The 19766-nt window shown below is 58.4% G+C and overlaps 1 protein-coding gene across 5 annotated transcripts in view; it reads left to right on the plus strand.

Annotated features, from left to right (window-relative positions):
• The window catches only part of TTC7A (tetratricopeptide repeat domain 7A), a 116289-nt gene extending 97500 nt beyond the window's left edge, over nt 1-18789 (plus strand). For all 5 annotated transcript variants that reach the window (XM_087863372.1, XM_045787928.2, XM_045787929.2 and 2 more), the window contains 2 exons: nt 4591-4793; nt 16540-18789. In XM_087863372.1, the coding sequence (XP_087719498.1) occupies nt 4591-4793; nt 16540-16761 (425 nt within the window). In that variant the 3' untranslated portion in view covers nt 16762-18789. The remainder of the gene's footprint in view (nt 1-4590; nt 4794-16539) is intronic.
• The last annotated feature ends 977 nt before the right edge of the window (nt 18790-19766 follow it).

Raw genomic sequence — 19766 nt, forward strand, 5'->3', positions numbered from 1 at the left:
GGGAGATAGACGTAAGGAAGAGTTCCCCTGCCCTGGAGGTCCAGGGGACTCCTAGGCGGCCACGGGCTTTCACTCGGTTGGGGAAGCTGGCTTGAGTCTCCGCTCCCACATGGCAGGTGCACAGTGTCTGGGCACTGGGCACAGAGCTCCAGCTGCTAAACAGATGTGTCAGGCGAGAGCCAGTGCACCCCCTGGTCCAGGCTGAACCTGTGCCCAGAGAGCCTGTAAGACGGGCAGAGCACCTTTGCCCAAGCATCTCAGAATGGGGACCACTGGTGGGGACAGTCCTCAGGAGGGCCTGGGCGTTGGTAGCTAAATCGACCCCAGCTGTGAGCCGGGCAGACTGGGGAACTGGGGTGGGGTGGCCAGGGCTGTGTCTAAAGATCATCTTCATTATAAAATTACAGTCACGGGAGGGGCGCCTGGGTGGTGCAGTCGGTTAAAGTATCCAACCCTTGACTCTTGATTTCGGCTCAGGTAGTGATCTCAGGGTTGTGAGATCGAGCCCCATGTCAGCTCAGCCTGGGCATGGAACCTGCTTAAGATTCTCTCTCTCCCTCTCCCTCTGCCCCAACCCCACCTCTTCTCTCTCTCTCTCTCTCTCTTCTCTCTCTCTACCCCTCCCTCCATCTAAAAAAAAAAAACAAAATACAGTCACAGGAGAAGCTCTGCCTTACCCGTGGTCCCACCTGCTCCTCTCGTGTTTTGTTCCCTCATCTCTCATCCCTTTATCTTCCCTCACGCTCCCCTCTGTCCCAGCTCCCCACCCTTCTCCCTCCTGCCTTCTGTGCCTTCTTCCCACGTTCCCTCTTGCCTTGCTCTGGCTTTTTCTTCTTCCCTCCTCTGCCGGCACCCCCTCCTCCCAGCTGCCGAGTCACTGAGGAGAGCACTCGGGGACAGGAAGTCGCGAGCCCAGCCCCTGCAGCCTTGACTCCCTTGTGGCCTGAGGAAAATCGGGCCCTTCTCTGGGTCCCTGGGGTGGAGGCTCTCAGACCACCTGCAGAATGCCTTTAGACCTTCGGATCCTCTGTTATTCATTCTCTTGGTTCCCTGGCCGCCTCTCTCACTCCTTCCTTGTTTGCCTCTCCCCCTTCTCCTTTATTCTGGGTGTCCATATGTCCTGAAGGTCTGCTCCATGGGGAGGACGCTTGTGTCCATTAGGGGGCAGTTTTGGTGATCCCCTCTGGGGTTCAAGGCTAGCTAAGGGCCTAACCTTAACTTCTTTCCTGAGCTTCTCGCTGAGGCATCTCTGCCTTTTGCCTGGGTGCCCCTCCTTTCCGAGGTCCCATGGAAGGTCTCTAGGAAGCACCTCTCATGTCAGAGGCCCCTGAAAGGCCATAGACCTGACCCTGGGCCCTCCCTCACCCCGCCCCTCAGCTCAGGAGGAGCCCGGGGGCAAGGCCCTCCCTGCCAAGAGGGCGTGCAAATAGCACGTGAAGAGTGAGTTCATCCCCCGACCTGGGGCTGGGTGGGGCTTGGCTCTGACAGAAAGACTGGAACCAGCTCTGGGTGCAGGGTTAGATCAGGATGCCTCAGAAAAAAATAATAAAAGGGACTGTTGCAAAGCTCCAGGGAACAGATGTTTTCCATTTGGAGCCTGCCGAGAGAAGCACAGAGGGGGGTGGGTGGAGAGAGATGGACGGAAGAGGGAGAAAAGCTGAGACACAGAGGCAGGAGGGGAGGTCAAGGGTAGGCAGACAGGAAGATGAGAGAAGTGGGGAAATTGGGATGGAGGGAGAGAGAAGTTGCTGAGGGCATGGGAGAGGGGCCCTCGACACTGGGGACAGCAAGGTCTGTTTGCCGGGGTGGTGGCCAGGGCTGTGAGAATTCAAGCAAAGTCCGGTAATAGGGAGTGCGCCCTCCGGGGCAGAGGCCAGGATGGGTGGGTACCTTGGGGCCCCAGCAGTCAAGGCCGGGAGGTCGAGAAATCAGGGCAGTGGACGGGCACGGTGCCACACGCGGCTCCTGCTGTAGCCGAGGCCGGCTGGCTGGGGAGCACCATGTTTGGTAAAACAATTGCCGAGGCTAGGAAGAAGGGGTGCACTGCAGCCCCCAGACCTGTGGGCCCGGCTGCAGGTCAGAGGCCCCGCCCTGGAGGCTGAGCATGCCAGGGACTGTGTGCAAGGCGGCCAGGAGCCCTCAGGAGACCTCGTTTCTCTGGCTCTGTTCTGTGTCATCTGGTTTCCTGCCTAACTGGTAATGAAGTCCATCGGACCAAAGCAGCCCTACCTATTTTTCCGGGCATGTTCTCTGGTGTGTGGCCAGCCCAGCAAGACCCAGAGCCCCAAGGAAAGAGGGAGGTGGGGATCCCTGTAATTGAAATCTGTTGATATGAAGGCACTGTGAGGAGTCCCCAAGGGAGAGACCAGAAACAGCCTCTAGAGCCAGGGACTCAGAAGACGGGACGGCAAGTTGTAAACAGCTTAATGAGCCATGGCAGGACCAGGCTGGCAGGTGGGCCAGGCCCGGGGCGAGCCTGCCCAGCAAGGGTGAGGGGGAGTGGAAGGCCTAACCTCTGAGCTGAGCTCCTGGTGGTAGAGGAAGCAGCCCCGCGGCGGGCAGGGTTTCCCTGCCCCCAACACTCACTACACACTTCCTTCTGCTTCTCCCCTCGCTTTCAGTGACCCTGGGAAGTTCGGTCATGGTGGAGCCCAGCCCTGCGGGTCAGCACAGCCTCCCTTCTCTCTGTCAGTCTAACTGCCCCTGCGCCTTCAGGCCCCAGCTCAAATGTTGCCTCTCCCAGGAAGACTTCCCTGACCACACCAGCACAGCTGACCTGACCCCTTCTGAGTGCTCGGGGCTTTCAGAATTGGCACCTGTCACTCCATTGCCTTGGCTCACTCCAGCAGTTTGGTTGCTCAGCTGTCCCACCTCCCCCAATCTCCACTCTTTCTCCTTCTCCTGGGAGGGCCAGGCACACAGTCAGTACTTAATAGTTGCACACTGGACCCTCAGTTATGAATGCAGCCTGCTCAGAGCCCCGGGAAGCAGCTCCAGAAGGGAGCACAACAGCAGAGCAGAGGAGAGCCTAGGCTGAGCTAGACAAACCCCTGAGCTTGGGCCAGCCCTCCCTGCACGGCCCTGGCTCAAAGCCCGCCCTTCCTGGCCTCACCTTCCTGGGCTTTCTGCCTTGGGACTGTGCCGCTCAGACTGTCCACGAGGACGAGAGCCTGCATTTCTCTCTGGCCTGATCGTGGGGGCCTGGCTCCTCTGTGTTCACTGAATTCTTCCAAAGTCTCATCCCCGCTAGAGAAAAAGAGCCCCCTTGCTCAGAAAGGCCTCTGTAGTATTATAGGATGTGGCAAGCTACTTATTACACAACGAACTTAGGCAACATTCATGCTGACTACCCCAAGTGCCGTGTGCTGCCGTCAGGGCCTTACGCTTCCTTCCTGCTGCTTGTCGGAACAGGAGGACATGATGCCTGGGTCCGGGTTTTCCACCTCTTTCTGGGAGCTTCTTTCAGGATATCTGTTCCCCACCCCACCTAGACCTAACCCGAATTAGTGTAAGCTCAGCCCTTGGCCAGTGCTAGGAACAGCTCTTGGCGGGCTCGCAAGCCAGGCTCTGCGTGCCCTTCTGTGCTCCCATCTGTGCGCGGGCACCAGCCCCGGGAGGGGCAGCCAAGCCCAGGGCTGCCAGGAGAGAAAGGCTGAGTGGGCCACGAGGCCGAGCTGCCAGCCCAGCCAGCCTGTTTCTAAAAGTGCCTGCTGTGGGCGTGTACCTGTGCGGCGTGGGTCTGCAGTGTGCCTTTATGTGGGCTGGCCTGGGATTGGGGATGGCCCCGTTTCCCACTGAGCTGGGGAAGAAGGCAAACTGGTTATGGGACAGATCATCTGAGCTTGGTGGTGAAAGGCATGGGCAGCCCCTGTTCTCTCAGTGTGGCAGAAAGCCCTGGGCTTTGGAGGGAGGCCCAAGCTGCTGGGAACCCAGTGCTGTCTTGCCCCTTTCTAAGGAGGGACTGGAGTGAGGTCCCCCCACTCTCGGCCTGGCTTGTTAGTGCAGGGCCCATGAGAGCGCCTGCTGGGAGGGGTACATGAGAGAAGACACTTGGCAGAAGCAGGCCTTGGCCCACTGTCCATCTCCAGGAGTGTGGGCCGTTCGGGAACATGCACCTGCCTCGTCCTGATCGGCCTCCATCCCCCACCCCCAGCCTCTCAGTCGTCAGGTAGAGGGACGCTGCAGAAAGCCACCCAACCTTTATGAATGCCACTCGTGCCCCCACTGCCAGGCTTGGAAGTCAGCCTGATGCCACCCCCGGGTCCACTCCTGACTCTCCCTGTGGCCTTATGCAACTTCCCCACCCTTTCTGTGCCCAGGAACCGCTCCCCGAAGCAGGGTCATGAAAGTGCTTGTTGCGTGGCTTTTGTGAATGTCGGCGGAGAGGGCCTGTGCGGAGCGGGTAGCACGGTGCCTGACAGCGAGCGAGCACTCAGAAACCATTACCTGCCGGGCCCAGGCGGTGACTCCAGGGAGGCTTCCCCTCACTCGAGACCCTCGAACTCGGGGCTGCTGGTCGAGTGCAGGGAGCGGGCCTCTGCTTCTGCCTTTCCCTACCACCGTCAACTCACTGTCCTTCTGCTTTCACAGCTGAGCTGTTCATGGAGCAGCGACACCTCAAGGAGGCAGGCTTCTGCATCCAGGAGGCGGCGGGCCTCTTCCCCACGTCGCACTCGGTACTCTACATGCGGGGCCGGCTAGCCGAGATGAAGGGCAGTTTGGAGGAGGCCAAGCAGCTGTACAAGGAAGCTCTCACGGTGAACCCCGACGGCGTGCGTATCATGCACAGCCTGGTGAGTCCGCCCCGGCCCCCGAAAAAGGCCTCGGGGTCCTCGTCCCCTCTCACCCCCTCCCATCTGCGCGTGCGCTGGTGTCTGCCGGGACGTGGCCTCCCTGCTGTGCTGGGAGAGACAGCTGGCTTGTCGACGCACGCCGTTCCCTTTCATTTGGAGCCTGCCTGAGGATGAAAAAATCCAGGATGGGTTGATATTCTTTGTAACTCTAAGCTTCTATAAAGCAATGTGACCCCAAAGGGGTTCTTCATTAGATCCTTGCCCTAGACACTGTAGGCAAAGTACTCCACTTTCTGGGAGTCCCCAGGCCCTCCGTGCTCACTGGGCTACCTCTCCCACTTTGGAGGTGCGCTGTGCCTCTTTGGTGACATTCAGGGCATCTCCTGGGCTGGGCTGTCATGTCAGGCCTGATTCAAGCACCCATGGAAAATGGCCCCTGGCGGGGGGCGTTGGGAGTGGGTAAGAGGGCCCAGCAGCCCCCAGTCCTAGGACGTGGCCTAGGGTGCCCAGGGCTCGGTGACTTTCTGTGGTCAGGTCTGGAGGCCGGGAGCAGGATGCTGGTGTTCTTGGCTTGCCTTTGCTGTTCTCGTTCTGGGTGATCATGAGTAAATCGGCCCCCTTCTCTGAACCTCGGTTTGACTTATCTGTGCAATGGGGATTCTCTGATAGAGGAAACATTTATTGAAACCTGCTCCGACGGCTGGTATAGTAGACCGGTGGGGTAACCGTGTTTCCCTTCCTTTCTTAGCTACTTCCAGAGAGCAGGTCATCAGGATAAACATAATGCTCCGAAGTGTACAGGCCTACGTCAGCACAGTGGTTTTTGAAGTACAATTTAGGAGCACCCCATTAGTGACACAGTCTTCCCCTGTTGAGGTACAGGTCCCACCTCAGACGCCCCCCATGAGCGTTCTCTGAGGGGAGTGGCCATGAGGGCGTCACCGACATCTGCCACATGCGGAACACAAAGGGGTCAGAATGACTCCAGATGGCTGCAGGGTTATCATTGCCAGAAGGGGTCTGATTCCTTCCCAAAGAGAAGCCACAGGGAGTTCGATTTCCGCTCAGCGTCAGGAACAACAGTATAGGTCTCAGAACAGGACAAGTCCAAACTCAGGAGTTGTCTGGTGAGGACATTGCCAAGGGAATGGAAAATGCACTGGGGGGGAAGAGCTGGACCAGGTCATCTTTATAAGAGCCCCTGAAAACAGATTAGAGCCTCCCAGCTCAGCTGTTATCCCCGCTGCCTGATATCTGAAAGGATTTCTACCTCGGGCCCACGTGAAGGTTCTGCGTCAGCTGAAGACAGCCCACGCAGTGACGTCACACCCGGGCCCGCGTTCCCCTCCACATGGCTGTGTTGCCTTGCAGTCTGCTCAGCAAAGGGTTGGTTTTTGCAAGGCACAGCCTCCTTCCTCCCGCAATTCAGACATTAGCTCCTGTGACAAATGGCTCCCTGGAGGTCACATCCAGAAACTGGATTAGGGTGGTGGGAGGGAGGCTGCGCGCTGGCTCCTGAGGCCTGCAGCCAGGCAGAGATGGCTGCCTTCCCCTGCGCTGGCCCATCGGAGCCCGCCGCCTCAGTCCCTAAAACCCGGTGAAGTCTGATAACAGGTACGATTTTGAAGTAACAGTGTACCATTTTTCATTTATGCTCATTGTTGGTAGCTATTTTCCTGAAATTGAAGCCGCTTCCAAAGGCGGGTTTCCATAGTAACCAAAGAGCGGGCCCTGAGTGGCTCCCTACAGATGTTTCTGAAATGGCCCCTTTTCTCTTCCCGGGGTGCCTGGCTGAGGTGATGAAATGAGAGCAAGTCAGAGCCAGGCCTGCCCAGTGTTCAAGTTACAGGCAAGCAGAGGGACAGTCGGCTCTGGCGTGGGCAGCCCCGTTCGCTTTCCACATGCTCTGTTCCTGCCAGCAGCCTACACATATGCATGAAGAATAGCAAATTTCAGGTCTGGAGAAGATTTGCGAAGCACTCTTTTCCCAAAGACGCAGGAACACTGTGGCATGTTGATCTCCAGCATTCCCTGATGTGAGAGTCTTTCTTGGGCCGGCTTCGGGCTCAGGACATCTGGGATCTCATCCTGGCTCTGGCTCTAATTCACTCGGGTGATTTAGGAAAACACACATGTAACTTCCACATTCCTGATGTCTCCTTTGGTGAATGAATAATAATCGGCGTCATTCCTAGACCAGTGCTAATCACGGGAGGTGACACACGTGCAGGTGCCTCTAGAAAGGCCAGCAGTGCAACATCAGAGAAGGCAAAACAGCACATGCGCCCCTACTCTCCAGTCCCTCACCCGGGACAGACATTGCTAATCAATCCCAGCACTTTTTCTCACTGGGCACAGATCTTTTTCACCATGGTACAACATGAGGGGAGCCACTACCTGGCAGTCTAAGTCAACTTGGCCTTTATGTAAGGGATTCATTGTAAAAGTAGTAGAGAATGAGAGAGACACATCAGTTGTCTCAGCCTTTGTGAACTCTGGAGGTTGGTGCATCCTTGGAGAATTATCCGGAGAAAGGATCATGGAGGGGAACTGGTATCCACTGCCCCCCCCACCCCCCGCCATGCAGTCATCGCGAAGGCAGGCTCCCAAGGAGGACATCCTGGACTTGCCACACTACTGTGGTTCTATGAGGACATCAGCCTCTGATAGGTGCAAGGAGAGGAGAGGCTCCCCTCCCCTGAGAGCACAGCCACCCAAGGCCGGGGCTGGGAGAGCTCTGGATCCCTCCGTGAGCTGTGTGGATGCTGGGTTCAGCCTTACAGTCCTGAGGGCAGGATCATCAAACACCAGGACACTGACCTCACAGCCTCTCCCTGGGGCCGGGTACATGGGACAGGAGATGTGGGGACAGCCTCGGGGAGTGTTGGGCTACTGCTCTTAGGAGGCAGGGTTCTGGCATGGCTAAGAAAATGAACTCTGGCCCAGAAGCAGGTTCTTACTCTCCCCGTCCTGTTGCCCTCCCTGCCCTGCCCTGCCCTGCTCTGCCCTGGTATGGATGGGAGGCGTTTCCATGGTTCAGGCTCCATCCTGGGCTCAGCTCAGGCTTTTCCAGCCAGCAGGCAGCACAGAGACACAAGCTTAGCCGTGCTCTGCCCGTGCCCCAGAGGAATCTGTGCCATCGGGCCCTGGCCCTGAGGGCTGCCTCCTCCACAGGGCTCACAGATGGCCAGCTTGCTTCAGGAAACTACCAGATGCAGAAAGAAAAAGCTATGCTCTCTGCAGATGGAAATTCCTAGCGAAATCTCAGGAGCAGGTCCTGACAGTTTTTGCCAGCTTCGTCTGGATACCTTCCGGGTATCCAGAAACCCTACTCACTCAACCTGGGTGTTCAGCCCTTAATTTATAGGCAAAAGCATCTCATTAAGAAGGGGAAACCTGAACTTTTCTTGCCCGCCCTAAGGAAATAAGAGAAAGGAGGCAGGGCCCTTCCCAAGATCAGCAGAGAAGTTGGCCCCCATGTGGCACTGTTCTTCAGAGAAGGCTCCATGGGCTTGATGGAGAGGAATCAGAGGCAGCCTGCACGCCTCTCTCTGAGCCTGTCTCTGCCCTGCCACCTCCCAGGAGGCTCTCTGCATGTCCGAGGGAACAGGGATGCCTGGGGAAGGCAAGGAAGCCAGGAGCGACTAATGGAATGGTCCAGTCACGGAAGGCCCTCCCAAGAGGGCTGTGAGGTCACCTGACTTTAATGGTGGGCGGGTCACTAGCCCTGGCCACAGACTGACCGTCTTCCCTGCCTGCCCCAGGGCTGAGCCAGGAGTGTGGATGCTTCGATGCAGCCTGTCTCACTGCAGGAGACGGCACGAGAGCCTCGGCCGCGAGCGGACAGGCACACTGCCTCCCCGCCCATTGCTTTTGCGGGCGGCACCCACCCTGCTCTCCTGGGGACAGGCTCTGGGGTTTCCTGGCACCTCTCTGGCCAGGCTGCCCTGCTCCCCTCTGGCCCCTGCCCATGGTTATGTTTTCATCTTGGGACAGAGTTCTGGGCTCTGGTTGCCCTGTCTCCCCAGAACCCTTTCCTCATCGGGCCCCCCAGCAGCAGAGGGAAACTGCCCTAGATGAACTTTGGCTCCTGTGATGTAATTCCCAGGGATGTAATTTGTGGAACAGTCCTGGCCTCGTGACCCAGCCTCCTCTTTCTCCAGATGCTCCTGGATGCCATCCACTGCCCTGATGAGAGTGTGGCAGTGAATCAGTTCCCTGCGCTCCTTCCCTCTCGCTCCCAGCGTGGAGCTTGCTGTCTCGTTTCTCAAGTGGGTTTGTGAGATCAAGGTCATGGTCATAGTGTGTAGCTGGCCCCATATGGCCCCAGAAATTCTGGTCCCTCTTTCTCCAGGCGGGGTTTGCCACGGCATCCCCCACGTCCCAGAAGCGGCCCACCACCATCCTTGCGTCTCCCCAAGGTGGGGTCTGAGTTGGCCAGGACCAGGGCTTGGCCCCGCCTGGCCCCGCTCGGCCCCACCCTGCGGCTCTGGGTTGGGCCTTTTGCAGGAATCCAACAGCAGGCTCTGCTCTCTAAGGCCAAACAGGTGAACTCTGGTTGCACAGTGCTCCCGCCAGCCCCCTCCCCAATCCTGGAGGGCAGGACTGGACTGGAGAGGGGACACAGCTGAGACAGAGAGTCAGCACTACCAGCCCTCGTGTTCTGGTGGCTCTTGGACATTACTCCCCCCCCCCCCCCGGCTCAGTTTTCCCTTCTGTCTAATGGGGATAATAATTTAGGCTCTTGTGATCTCCAGGGAGGATTTTATTGCTCAGGTGACCTAAGCGCTGTGAAAAGATAAATCAACATGCCCACATTTTTGTCACCATGCATGTGGGAGACTTGGTGGCAAATGGCCGAAGCCTGAGTTCCACCTTAACCGGGATGCCCCACCTCACTGCCGTGGGGCAGGCGTCCCTGGGCCAGACTTCCCCGGGCTGCTGGCAGGGTACTGAGAGGGGAGGAAGGGCGTGCTGGGCGGGGACCGGGGGCCTCAGAGCTGCCTGTAGGTTGTGGCTGCTGCTGGTTGGCTGGGATGGTTTTTAAGCCCCGGTGTCAGAGCCAGCGTGTGTCTGGAGGCGGGAGCGCAGCCTCTGAGTCTCCCTGACCTGGACTTGAGCCCCACTTTGCCTACGCTGCTCCACCATGACCGAGTTCCTCAACCTCTTGGCGCTTCAGTGTCCTCATCTGGAAAATGGTAATCACAATGTCAAGCACCTAGGTCTCCTGTTAGGATTAGCTGAACTAATTCTGTAAGTTAATGGCCCAGTAGCTGGGGTTACTTTTACCTTTTCCATGCTGAAACACGGCTCCCAGGCCAGGTTCAGATGCTCTTGGCTTGCAGAGGGAAGTAGAGGCCCAGAGCCAAGCCCCAGAGATTCACTGTAGCGGAGCCTCTCGGTCCTCATTGAGCCCAGGCGACTCTGGCCAAGGCAGAGATGTGCAGGACACCAGCCCCAAGTGCCCTGTGCCTGGGACAAGAGCATCCACAGTGCAAGGCCAGGCTGACCTCAACTGAGAGCAGGAGAAGCCTGCTCCGTAGGCCGGAGTCCGAGGTGAGGGCGAGAGCCATTTCGCGGCTGGTCTCTTCAGCTGATGGGGCCTCCTGGGGACCCGAAACGCTAGGGAGGAGGAGCAGGAAAGGCCAGGTTCTGGGGAGGCCCTGCTCGGCCCTCCACTCTGGCCTCTGTCGGGCCAGGCTGCTTCAGCCTCCACTTCCTGACTCGAAGGAGGAAAGGTGTCCTGAGCAGCTGAAGACTGAAACCCAGTGCCGGCCCTCTGAAGGCTCCCTGATGCCAGATGAGGCCAGCAAGCACACAGAATAGCAGGGCTTCTTGCTCCTGGGGCCCGATGCCTCGGGGTCTAGGACACCCCACCTGCTGCAGGCTTCCCCCTCCTTGTTGGCTTCCTGAGCTACGGCAGGTGGCTTAGAGGGTGCAGGCAGCCTGAAGGAACAGGAGGGCCCAGAAGTCTTGTGCTGTGTTGTGCTGTCCATGCAGGGACCCTGAGTCCTTTACACACACACACACACACACACACACACACACAGCCCCTCTGCACGGAATCTGCGCCTGCCCCACCAGCTCTGACAGACGGGGAGCATTGTTGTTTGGCAGGAAAGGTTGGTAGGAACATCTTGTTGGCCATCTGACCTCCTACTGCTGCGGTTTTATTGTGAGTTCTCTCCCTCATTCCTCCCCAGTCCTGCCTGAGGACTGCGTTCCCTGGTGGGAAAGTGGGGTGGAGCAGGAGGCGGAAGGGAGTTCTGGAGGCTCACTGTGTGGAGTGTGTCCCCCAGCCTGGGCCTCACCGGGACTCGAGCCCCTGCCTACCCACCTTGTTCTTGGGCTGGCACAGCCCCCAGCCCACACCGCGTGCCCTCAGCCCAGGCTCAGAGACCATCGAGAAGGTGAAGGAGGTTTCCCTTGGCTCTGGGTCAGGACTTTTAGAAAGGCTTGGGCTTAAGTGTGGGCTCCTGAAGTCCTCACCAACCCAGACAAGGAAGTGGAAGAGAAGCCGCCTGTCATAGACTCTGATCAGAATGGTAGTTAAGCACTATTGATGTCAGAAAAACATTAGGGTTCAAAGCCGACGACCAAGAAAGAATTCTGGAGACGTCTTAGGTGCAAAAAGGTGATCTTATTAAAGCACGGGAATAGGACCCGTGGGCAGAAAGAGCTGCTCTGGGGTCACGAGTAGTGGCCCGTTATATACTTTCAAGTTGAGAGGGGGTTTGAGATAGAGTAAGTCTCTAAGGAATTTTGGAAGCCAGGTTTCCAGGACCTTGAGGAGGCTAGGTATTGTTGGGAAAAGGTCATTTATTACCGTCTAAGAAAACCTTAGTCATGAGACCCTTTAGATGTATATCGGTGAGCCATATGCTTGGGGGATGATTACCAAAACATATCTTGGGTTTAAGATAAAGGAAGCTTCCAAAGGTATTTTTATATGTTAAAGTTGGCTTACAGCTTCCTGGAGGGGAGGGGTCAGGCTAGGACTGCCTTTTGCCCTTAGCAAAGTGTCAACATCGAGGCAGTTGAGTCCCTAGAGGAAGGTCACTCTGCCTGTTTCAAGGACTTGTCAGTGGGCTGTAGGTGGTAAGGAAATTTCATAATTTTTCTTCTGCCTTTGTTTCCCACCTCACTGTTGGCTTAATTTAGCTCCAAAATCAGTGGTCTGAAAGACTCGCCATATCTGAAGGGTGTAGCAGGGTCCAGCCCTCCCCTTGTCCCGTAGGCCAGCAGCCCCCTCCCCTCAGCTCTGCCTCCTGCCCAGAGAGGGGAGCTTCGGTGACAGCGCCCCCTCACTGCCCATCACAGGGTGTTCACTTGGAGCACCCAAAGTCCAGGCTCCCCACCTAGCCCTGGGGGCCTGGCTGTGCTCTAGAGTGGGCAGAGAGCCTCCAGAGGCCTAGAACCTGAAACCAGCCCAGAATGTGGGAGGAGAAAAGGCAGAGCCCCCCAGGGAGTGACGTGCTTTCTCCTCAAGCCAATATTTACCTTTGAGTCTGTCCACAGCCTTCTGCAGACAGACAGGTCCCACCACAGCCGGGGCCCGCTGGCGTTGGACCTCTCACCTGGGGTGCAGGTATAGGCAGGAGCCCGAAGGGAGCAATGGGTTCTGCCACATGAGCACGGCACCTCTACTGCCCCAGAAGCCCCCCACCTAGTTGGGCTCCAAGTGAGTCTGTCGGCCCCCTCAGCAGGGGCCTCTTCCTGTGAAAGCCTAGGAGAGCTTGTCAACCAGGTGTTAGGTGGGGTCTAGAAGGATTTGTGCCCCTTCTCCCAAAAGGGAGGTAGGAGCGGTCTGGGGCCTTGGAGCTACCCCAGCTCCAGGAGGGATGTGGTGATCCATGGGCTCTGTTCTCAGCCTGGAGAGACACCTCATTCCCAGTCTGGTTGGACGGGTTGAGGCTGACACCTGGGAGAACCTGGCATCCCAAGAGGGGCTGAGCTCCTGAGCACGGGCTGGAATGTGGGCCTCCTCCGCAGGGTGTGTCAGCCTCAGGGTGGGTGAAGGGAGCAATCTCAGAGGTGGCCCCACCCCAGGCTCCTCCTTGCAGCCCCAGGGTCCCCAAGCCGAGGGCTCTTGGGACCAGGAGGCTCCAGCAGCCTCCAGCTGATTCCCTGCTTCCCAGCTGGAAAGGCTGTTACAGAATCCCAGGAATGTGCCTTGCTCTCAGAAAGAAAATTCCCAAAATAACTTCTATAAATACTTGAGGGTAGGAACTGGGAGGGAGCTCTCAGCCTGGCTTGCAGCTGGCCTAGTGCTAGGGGCTGCTTCCCAGGGCAGGCCTCCCCCCACCCCAGAGGAAGAAGAAGACATATACAGCCGGGACCTTCCTGCTGCCCCTCCCCTCTAGGGGACAGTGTCAGGCACTGAATTAATGAGGTGAGATGGTGTGCAGTAGCAATTCTGAAAAAGGAAGGGGGACCCTTCTCCTTCATCCTCCATCCCAGGCTGCAGCCTTATGTACCCCCACAGAGAACCTTGTCTTCCATCAGGCTGCCTGTCCCTGTGGCCTAAGCAGGTCGGTAAGCATGCATACCTAAGTGCCTCTGCTGTGCCTGGCTCAGAACCCAGGACCCTCCCACCTGAGCTCCGTTGAGCTGCCGTCCTGTGGGGAAGAGCCCCGCCAGCAGGAGCCACGGACCCTGTCCCTCTCAGCCTAAGCCGGATTGCACAGCAGAGCCCACCGGTAATGAAGCACAGCTCCAGGTGATGGCGTGGCCAGGAGGGGCTGTCCTCGGCGGCTTCCTGGGGGAGCAGGGTCCTGGGTAGTTGAGATGAGGCCGGATGGTCCCTCCTCCCTGAGATCCAGGAAGGAAGGGAAGGCGGACTGGATGAATGAAGTTGGGAATTTCTGGGGCCTTCCCCCATAGCCCTGCCCTCCCTGAGTGGCCGTAACCTTGGCTCCCTCTCAAAGGTGCATTGCTCAGCGTCCATAAGCAACGCTCACATTGCTTTCCAACCGCTGCGGGTGGCAGCCTGGCTACGGCGTCTCCCAGGTGAGGGTCAAAGGCTGGGTCACCCATCAGCACATCTGGCTTCTCTTGGCTCAGGGTGCTCCCTGGCCAGAGTGGGTAAGAGTCATCGGGGACATTTGGATGGAACTGTGCTCCCACCATCTCCCTGGAAACCTGTTCTCTGGGTGGCTGGGGTGGGGGTGTCAGGGGGTTGATGGCGGGCCCCTGGCACAGCGCCAGGCTGGGGGCAGAGCAGGTGAGACCTCACATCTTCCTGAGGCGGGCCCTGCCCAGTTGTCAGGCAGCAAACAGCTCCGAGTTGCTACCAAACACGAACAGACTGGTGTCTCGGGCAGGTGGCAGCAGATCCTGTTACAGGCTCGGGGCCCCAGCCTGACCCCAGCCCGGTATCTGCTTTCAGGCTCTGAGGTCAGCACCCCCGGGGATGGGAGACGTGATCCGGCCCCACCCCAGGCCCCGGTCTTCGCCCACAGAGCGCCTTGCCCTCTAGAGAAATCACCTCCTATTCCTCACTCCAGCAGGACCCTCTGCTCATCACCACTTCCCTTCGCGGTCCACCCGCCATGCACCCTGCCTACAGGGCTTCAAATGCATCCTTGCAGACTCTTCCCACTGACCAGCGGGAAGTACCATCCTGTTCCCTGGTTTACAGACGAGGAAGCCACAGCTCGGAGAAAATGGGCTGCTGGCCCCGGGTCGCTGCACTTGTCAGTGGTAAAGCTGGGATTCCAGCGCAGACGAGGTCTCTGGCTGTGGAGCCCTGGCTTTTTTCTCTTCATGAAACGTGGAGAGGAGCTACCGCAAACCTTCCTGATGGAGAGTAAAACCAGCGCACGCGCGCACGTGCACACACACACACACACACACCCGGGTTCGGCCTGCAGACACATCCGGCCCCTTCCCGGACACCCACACACTGCTCCTCCTCAGCCCTCTTTTCAAACCCAAGCTCCTGTGGAAACTCGATACGGAAAACTGCGCGTGTAAAACCCACTGCGGGCCCGGCCCTCGCTGGGAGGCCCCGCTGTCCTCTCTTGCTCCTGCAGGGGCAGCGCGCACAGGGCTCAAACCTTCCATTTTTGGTGCTTAAGTTTGGTGTCTGGCGGCCTTTCGTCTGGCCTGCCTTCCCTCCTCCCTGTGGCCCTGTGCCATCGGTGCTGCTCGGGGTCCAGCTCCCAGGCCATGCAGGCAGCACAGCTTGGCCTGGGGCCCTGCCGGCCACACTGGGCACGGCCCTCGGTCCCGGCAGCCCTGAGTCAGCGAGGCTCCCGCTGGCCCCGCCCCGCCACCGCTCCCCTGTCCTCCAGCCCATCCCTGGGGCTCCCTGGGGACAGCTCTGCCCCGGGTTGAAGAGACACGATGAATCCAGCTCCCCCTTCCTTTCCTGCCCCTGGCCGCAGGACCACCGGCCAGCACCTCCGGAGAGGGGGAGGCTTTGCCTAGGGCTTCCTGAGCGCCATCTTCCTCTCTTGCCGAACTGGTCGTGTTCCAAGCTCTCAGAGGACTTTATGAAATCAGGCATGTGCATCTTCCCCGGTGGGTCTCCATAGCAACAGAGGGCCTAACTCTGAGGAGCGTGGTGAGGAGGAAAATGTTCCAGCTAAAAATGTACATGGCCATCAGTGGGCGGGCACCCAAGAGGGGGCTCCAGGCACACAGAAGGCAGCTCCTCTCCCCCACCCCAGCCCCCACCAGGAAGCTGGTGTTAGGCTTTACCTCAGATCTTTGAATGAGAGGAGGGCTCCCCCTCTGCGGCCATCCCGTGCCTCATTTGAGGGCTGGAACACAGATCGGTGGGATGGAACAAAGCAGCCTTTCTGGGACCGGAGGCTGGGGTGGGGTCCTGATCCACCCCCCCCCCCCGCTTACTCACCACCCTGTCCTCCCACCTCCCTGCACCCTTCCCACTATGAGTGGAAGAGGACATAGAAGGGACATCGTCCCAGTTTCGCTTCCCAAACTTCTGTGACAATTCCTGTCACTTCCTCTCTCTGCCAGCAGGGTTGTTGAAGACGAACAGCCGCACCAAGCTTCCTAGCCACACCTGACCCATCTTACCAGAGCCTGTCCTTCTTCCCAGCTGCTACCCTGTCCTCCTGTGACCCTTACCAGCCGGGCCGGGATGGGCTACAGGTCACAGGACCCAGGTGTCCCCAGAAGACCACTGCTAATGCAGGCCAAGGAGCTGCCCCCACCCACCCATAAGCCGAAGGTTCTGCCTTCAGGTCGCAGAATCTGAAACCTGTGCGCGCGTTCCTCCACATGCTGGGGGGTCGGAAGCTCCCCAGCGCAGCAGCAAGGCCTCAGGGTAACAGACCCACTGTCTGAGAGCTCGCGCCTGCAGACACTGTTCAAATGCCTTCCATATACTGACTCCTGCAAACGTGACAGCCCGAGGGGTGGGCGCTGCGGTCTTTCCCACCTACGGCTGAGGAAACCGAAGGCTAGAGAGAGCTGACTTGCAGGATCCCCAGCTGTAATGGGAGGCGCAAAGCCAGGTCTGCCGACTTGAAAGCCCACCCTCAGGCCCGGAGGGACAGAGCTCCCCCGGTGGGTGATCCGAGAGGCTGGGCTGGAAGCAGGACTAGGGCGGGGACAGGTAGGATTTGCATGGGTGATGACAACGGTCACTTGATGGTTCCCGAGGCTGAGGCGCTGAGCCCTCTCACTGGTGGCAGAGCTGCCTCCTTGCCCTGATGGCCAGGGTGCTCCTGCCCCAGGACACCCTCACGAACCTGGCCCTGTGCTTGCTCCCCAGGGTCTGATGCTGAGTCGGCTGGGCCACAAGAGTCTGGCCCAGAAGGTGCTGCGGGACGCCGTGGAGAGACAGAGCACCTGCCACGAGGCCTGGCAGGGCCTGGGCGAGGTGCTGCAGGCCCAGGGCCAGAGCGAGGCTGCCGTCGACTGCTTCCTCACTGCCCTCGAGCTGGAGGCCAGCAGCCCGGTGCTGCCCTTCTCCATCATCCCCAGAGAGCTGTGACATCGCCCTGCAGCGGCAGGGTGGGACGGAGCGGCTGCCCTCGGGCGCGGGGGGGGGGGGGGGGCAGGCAGATGCAGGCAGGGAGCACAGGGCAGGGGAGGTGTGGGGCCTCAGGGAAATACATCTCTAGGGAACACTTCTGCAGGCTGCAGCCCTAGTTCTCCTCGCCTCCCCCACTCCAGCCCTGCTTTCCCTCCAGGGCCAGCTGGGTCTGGGAGCTGCTCATCTGGAGCGGGGTGGACCAGATTTGCATTGAAAGCAAATCCCTTGCTCCTTGGGATTCAGAAGGGCCTGGTTTATGAGGAAGGAAGTAGCTGGGAAGCCACATGAGCGTGGGAGCATCTCCCCCACAGTGTCCGTGCATCATCTCAATGTGCAATAAGGGTCTGTGTCTCCTAGGTACCACCCCCCACTGTCTAGACGCTCCCATACTATGCCTGCCACTCTTCACATCCCCGATCCTGGATTTCCCAGTAACTTTGCACAGGTGTTAGCCTCGAGCTTCAGCTCCCGGTTCTCCAAAACCAAAGATGAACCCCACAAACTGCTCTCTGACTAGGTCAAGAGGGTTTTCCCCAGTTCCTAACTCAGTGCCTCGGGAGACGGTCTGCTTGAACCCTAAGTGACTTAGAGTCTTGGTGACCAGACTTGCTCCCTGAGAGCGTGGGGGGAGGAGCCTCACAGCTGAACTTCACCTCCACCGATGCTTCTGTGCCCAGGGAGCCCCAGGGCCCTGATCTCAGCCCCAGTCTCAGGACAGGGTTCTGGATAACTCTCAGGTCTTGCCCCAGGCCGTCAGGGCTGAAGACTCTGCTGGCAAGTGGGAAGAGGATAGGATCTCTGGGTCCCTCTCCCAGGTTTGAGCTATTGGAGGATGCCCCTCCTTGCCCCATGAGACCAGTTGGGCCCCACTGCTCTTCCTTTCTGCTGCCAAGTGCCTTTTGGGCCTCTGGTGCCTGGCCAGGGGCACTGAGCACCAGCCCTAACTCCCCTCCCTTTTCTACCATGCTCATCTTTCTGGAACCATACCCCAGCCCAAGTGGCCTCCTTAGGCCCTAGGCCATAGACCCTAGCATATAAACATGGCAGCTGGACCCAGTTCTTCCTCACACCTTGCATCAACATACTCCGTCAGGCCTTATGTTTCTTAGCAATGGGTACAATGCAGAACCTTCTGGCGATAATAATATGCAGATGGGCAGTCTCTGGGACTGACCCCAGTACCTCTCATCACCCACAGCCCATTTCCACTACAGGCCATTTGGTTCCCCCTTGCCTGAGGCCCAGTGGGGACTATGGTTGGAGACCAGTGGAGGGGACAGACCACATCCCTGTCAGCAGGGGACCTGGGGCTGGTGGGTAGGATATTCCCTGCTGGTTCCCCTAGCCCTGCTGCATGATGCTCTTGGAATTCTCCCAAAGAAGTTATTCCCCGCCCCGGGGTGGGAGGGGGGAGGCTTATCAGGGAATTCCTTTTTTATCTGCACTTTGGATTTTAGTTTTAAAGCTCCATCTGGTACGTCTCTCTCATCTTAAGGTGTATGGAAAGACTGGATGAGGGCTGCCTTGGCTCATCATTGCCCAGTCTGCTCCTCAGGGAGAAGGGGCTATTGGAGACCCACCCTCCCCGCCACACTGGCTCAGCACTGCACACCCCCAGGTGCCTCCCAGAGAGGGCCTGCCCCCTCCTGGCGTCCCCACACCACAAGGGGACACCAGATCCTTCACCACTTGTTGAAGGATCTCTGCCTCGATGTGTGTGTGTATAAATATATAGATATATATATATGATAGAGATCTATTTTTATTCTGAAATTCTGTTTAAAAAAAAAAAACTAAACGAGAAAAGCAAATCTGTTGATTTGTCTTGGGTGCCCAAAGATTGGTAGTCAGGTATTGGTGATAGGAAAGGCACCAAATGCATTTTGGGTGGCAGCATTCCTCTGGAGGAAGCCTCAGAGGGTTGGGCCGAGTTGTGGGCAGTTTGAAATAAAGATCTTGAATAAAGGAAGAGACCCTTGGAAGGAATACAGTGTGTTCATTTCATCCAGCAGGTACCCCAGAACAAGCGTCTAGTGAGGAGGGAGTGTTGCAGGAAGAGAGGCCTGAGAAGTCACGGGGGGCAGGCCCCACGGTGGGGAGGGGTGTGGAGGAGGAGCGGGGAGGGGCCCAGGAAGAGGCTGGTTGGAGCAGTGGGGAGCAGAGAGGGCTAGGCAGGTGCTGAAGCCCGAGGCAGAGGGGGTCCAGGCGGGGCTGCAGAGCCTCCCCCGGCCTGACCTGTACCTCTGGTGGGCCTGAGCCCCCTGCTGCCTCGGGCGCCCAGCTGGGGGAGGCCGGGGCCACACTCGTCATCTGCACAGAAAGCGTGGCCTGGGGGCGCGGCTGGTGGTGCGTCTTGGGCACCTGGGGGAGAAGCAGCAGGCGAGAACTGCGCGGCGAGGATGCCCGCCACATGCTTCCTGATCAGCCGGCGGCCTGCGCGGTGACGTCCACACCAGTACGATCCTCAAACCCGCCACACCCATTCTGGGCTACCACTTGTCCTAAACACGCATCACACTTTCGAGGGATGACTGAAGTTCGCATGGAAGCTCTGTTTTCTTCGTGTGCCCCAAGGGATCCTCGGGTGCACCCCCAGAGCTGCAGACGCCCACCTGGAAGAGAGCCGCCCTAGAGGCTTCCCCAGGAGCTTGGCCTGGCCCAGGCAAGAACCTCCCACTCCCGTGGCCTCACGGAGGTATTCTTGGGGGGATGGCCTTGCTGTTCCAGGGAGGAAGGGCCTTTTTTGGAGCTGGTGGGGACCCCGCTTCCCTTTCACCTCGATGCTTTAGGAAAACGCATTCAGTCTGCAGTGATTTAACAATTAGTATCACATTACTTCTTTCACACCCTCATCCGCAGCTCCAGGACCATTGCAGTGACAAAGAGTGCCTGAGGCCATAGGTGGTGTCGCATGGTTTGCCAGCCCTGGAGAACAGTCTAGAAAGCTCATTCTACAAAGAAGA

Source organism: Ursus americanus, chromosome 7 (assembly GCF_024610735.1).
Source record: "Ursus americanus isolate L20-20 chromosome 7, mUrsAme1.1.p, whole genome shotgun sequence".
In the NCBI taxonomy this organism is placed as follows: Eukaryota; Metazoa; Chordata; class Mammalia; order Carnivora; family Ursidae; genus Ursus; species Ursus americanus.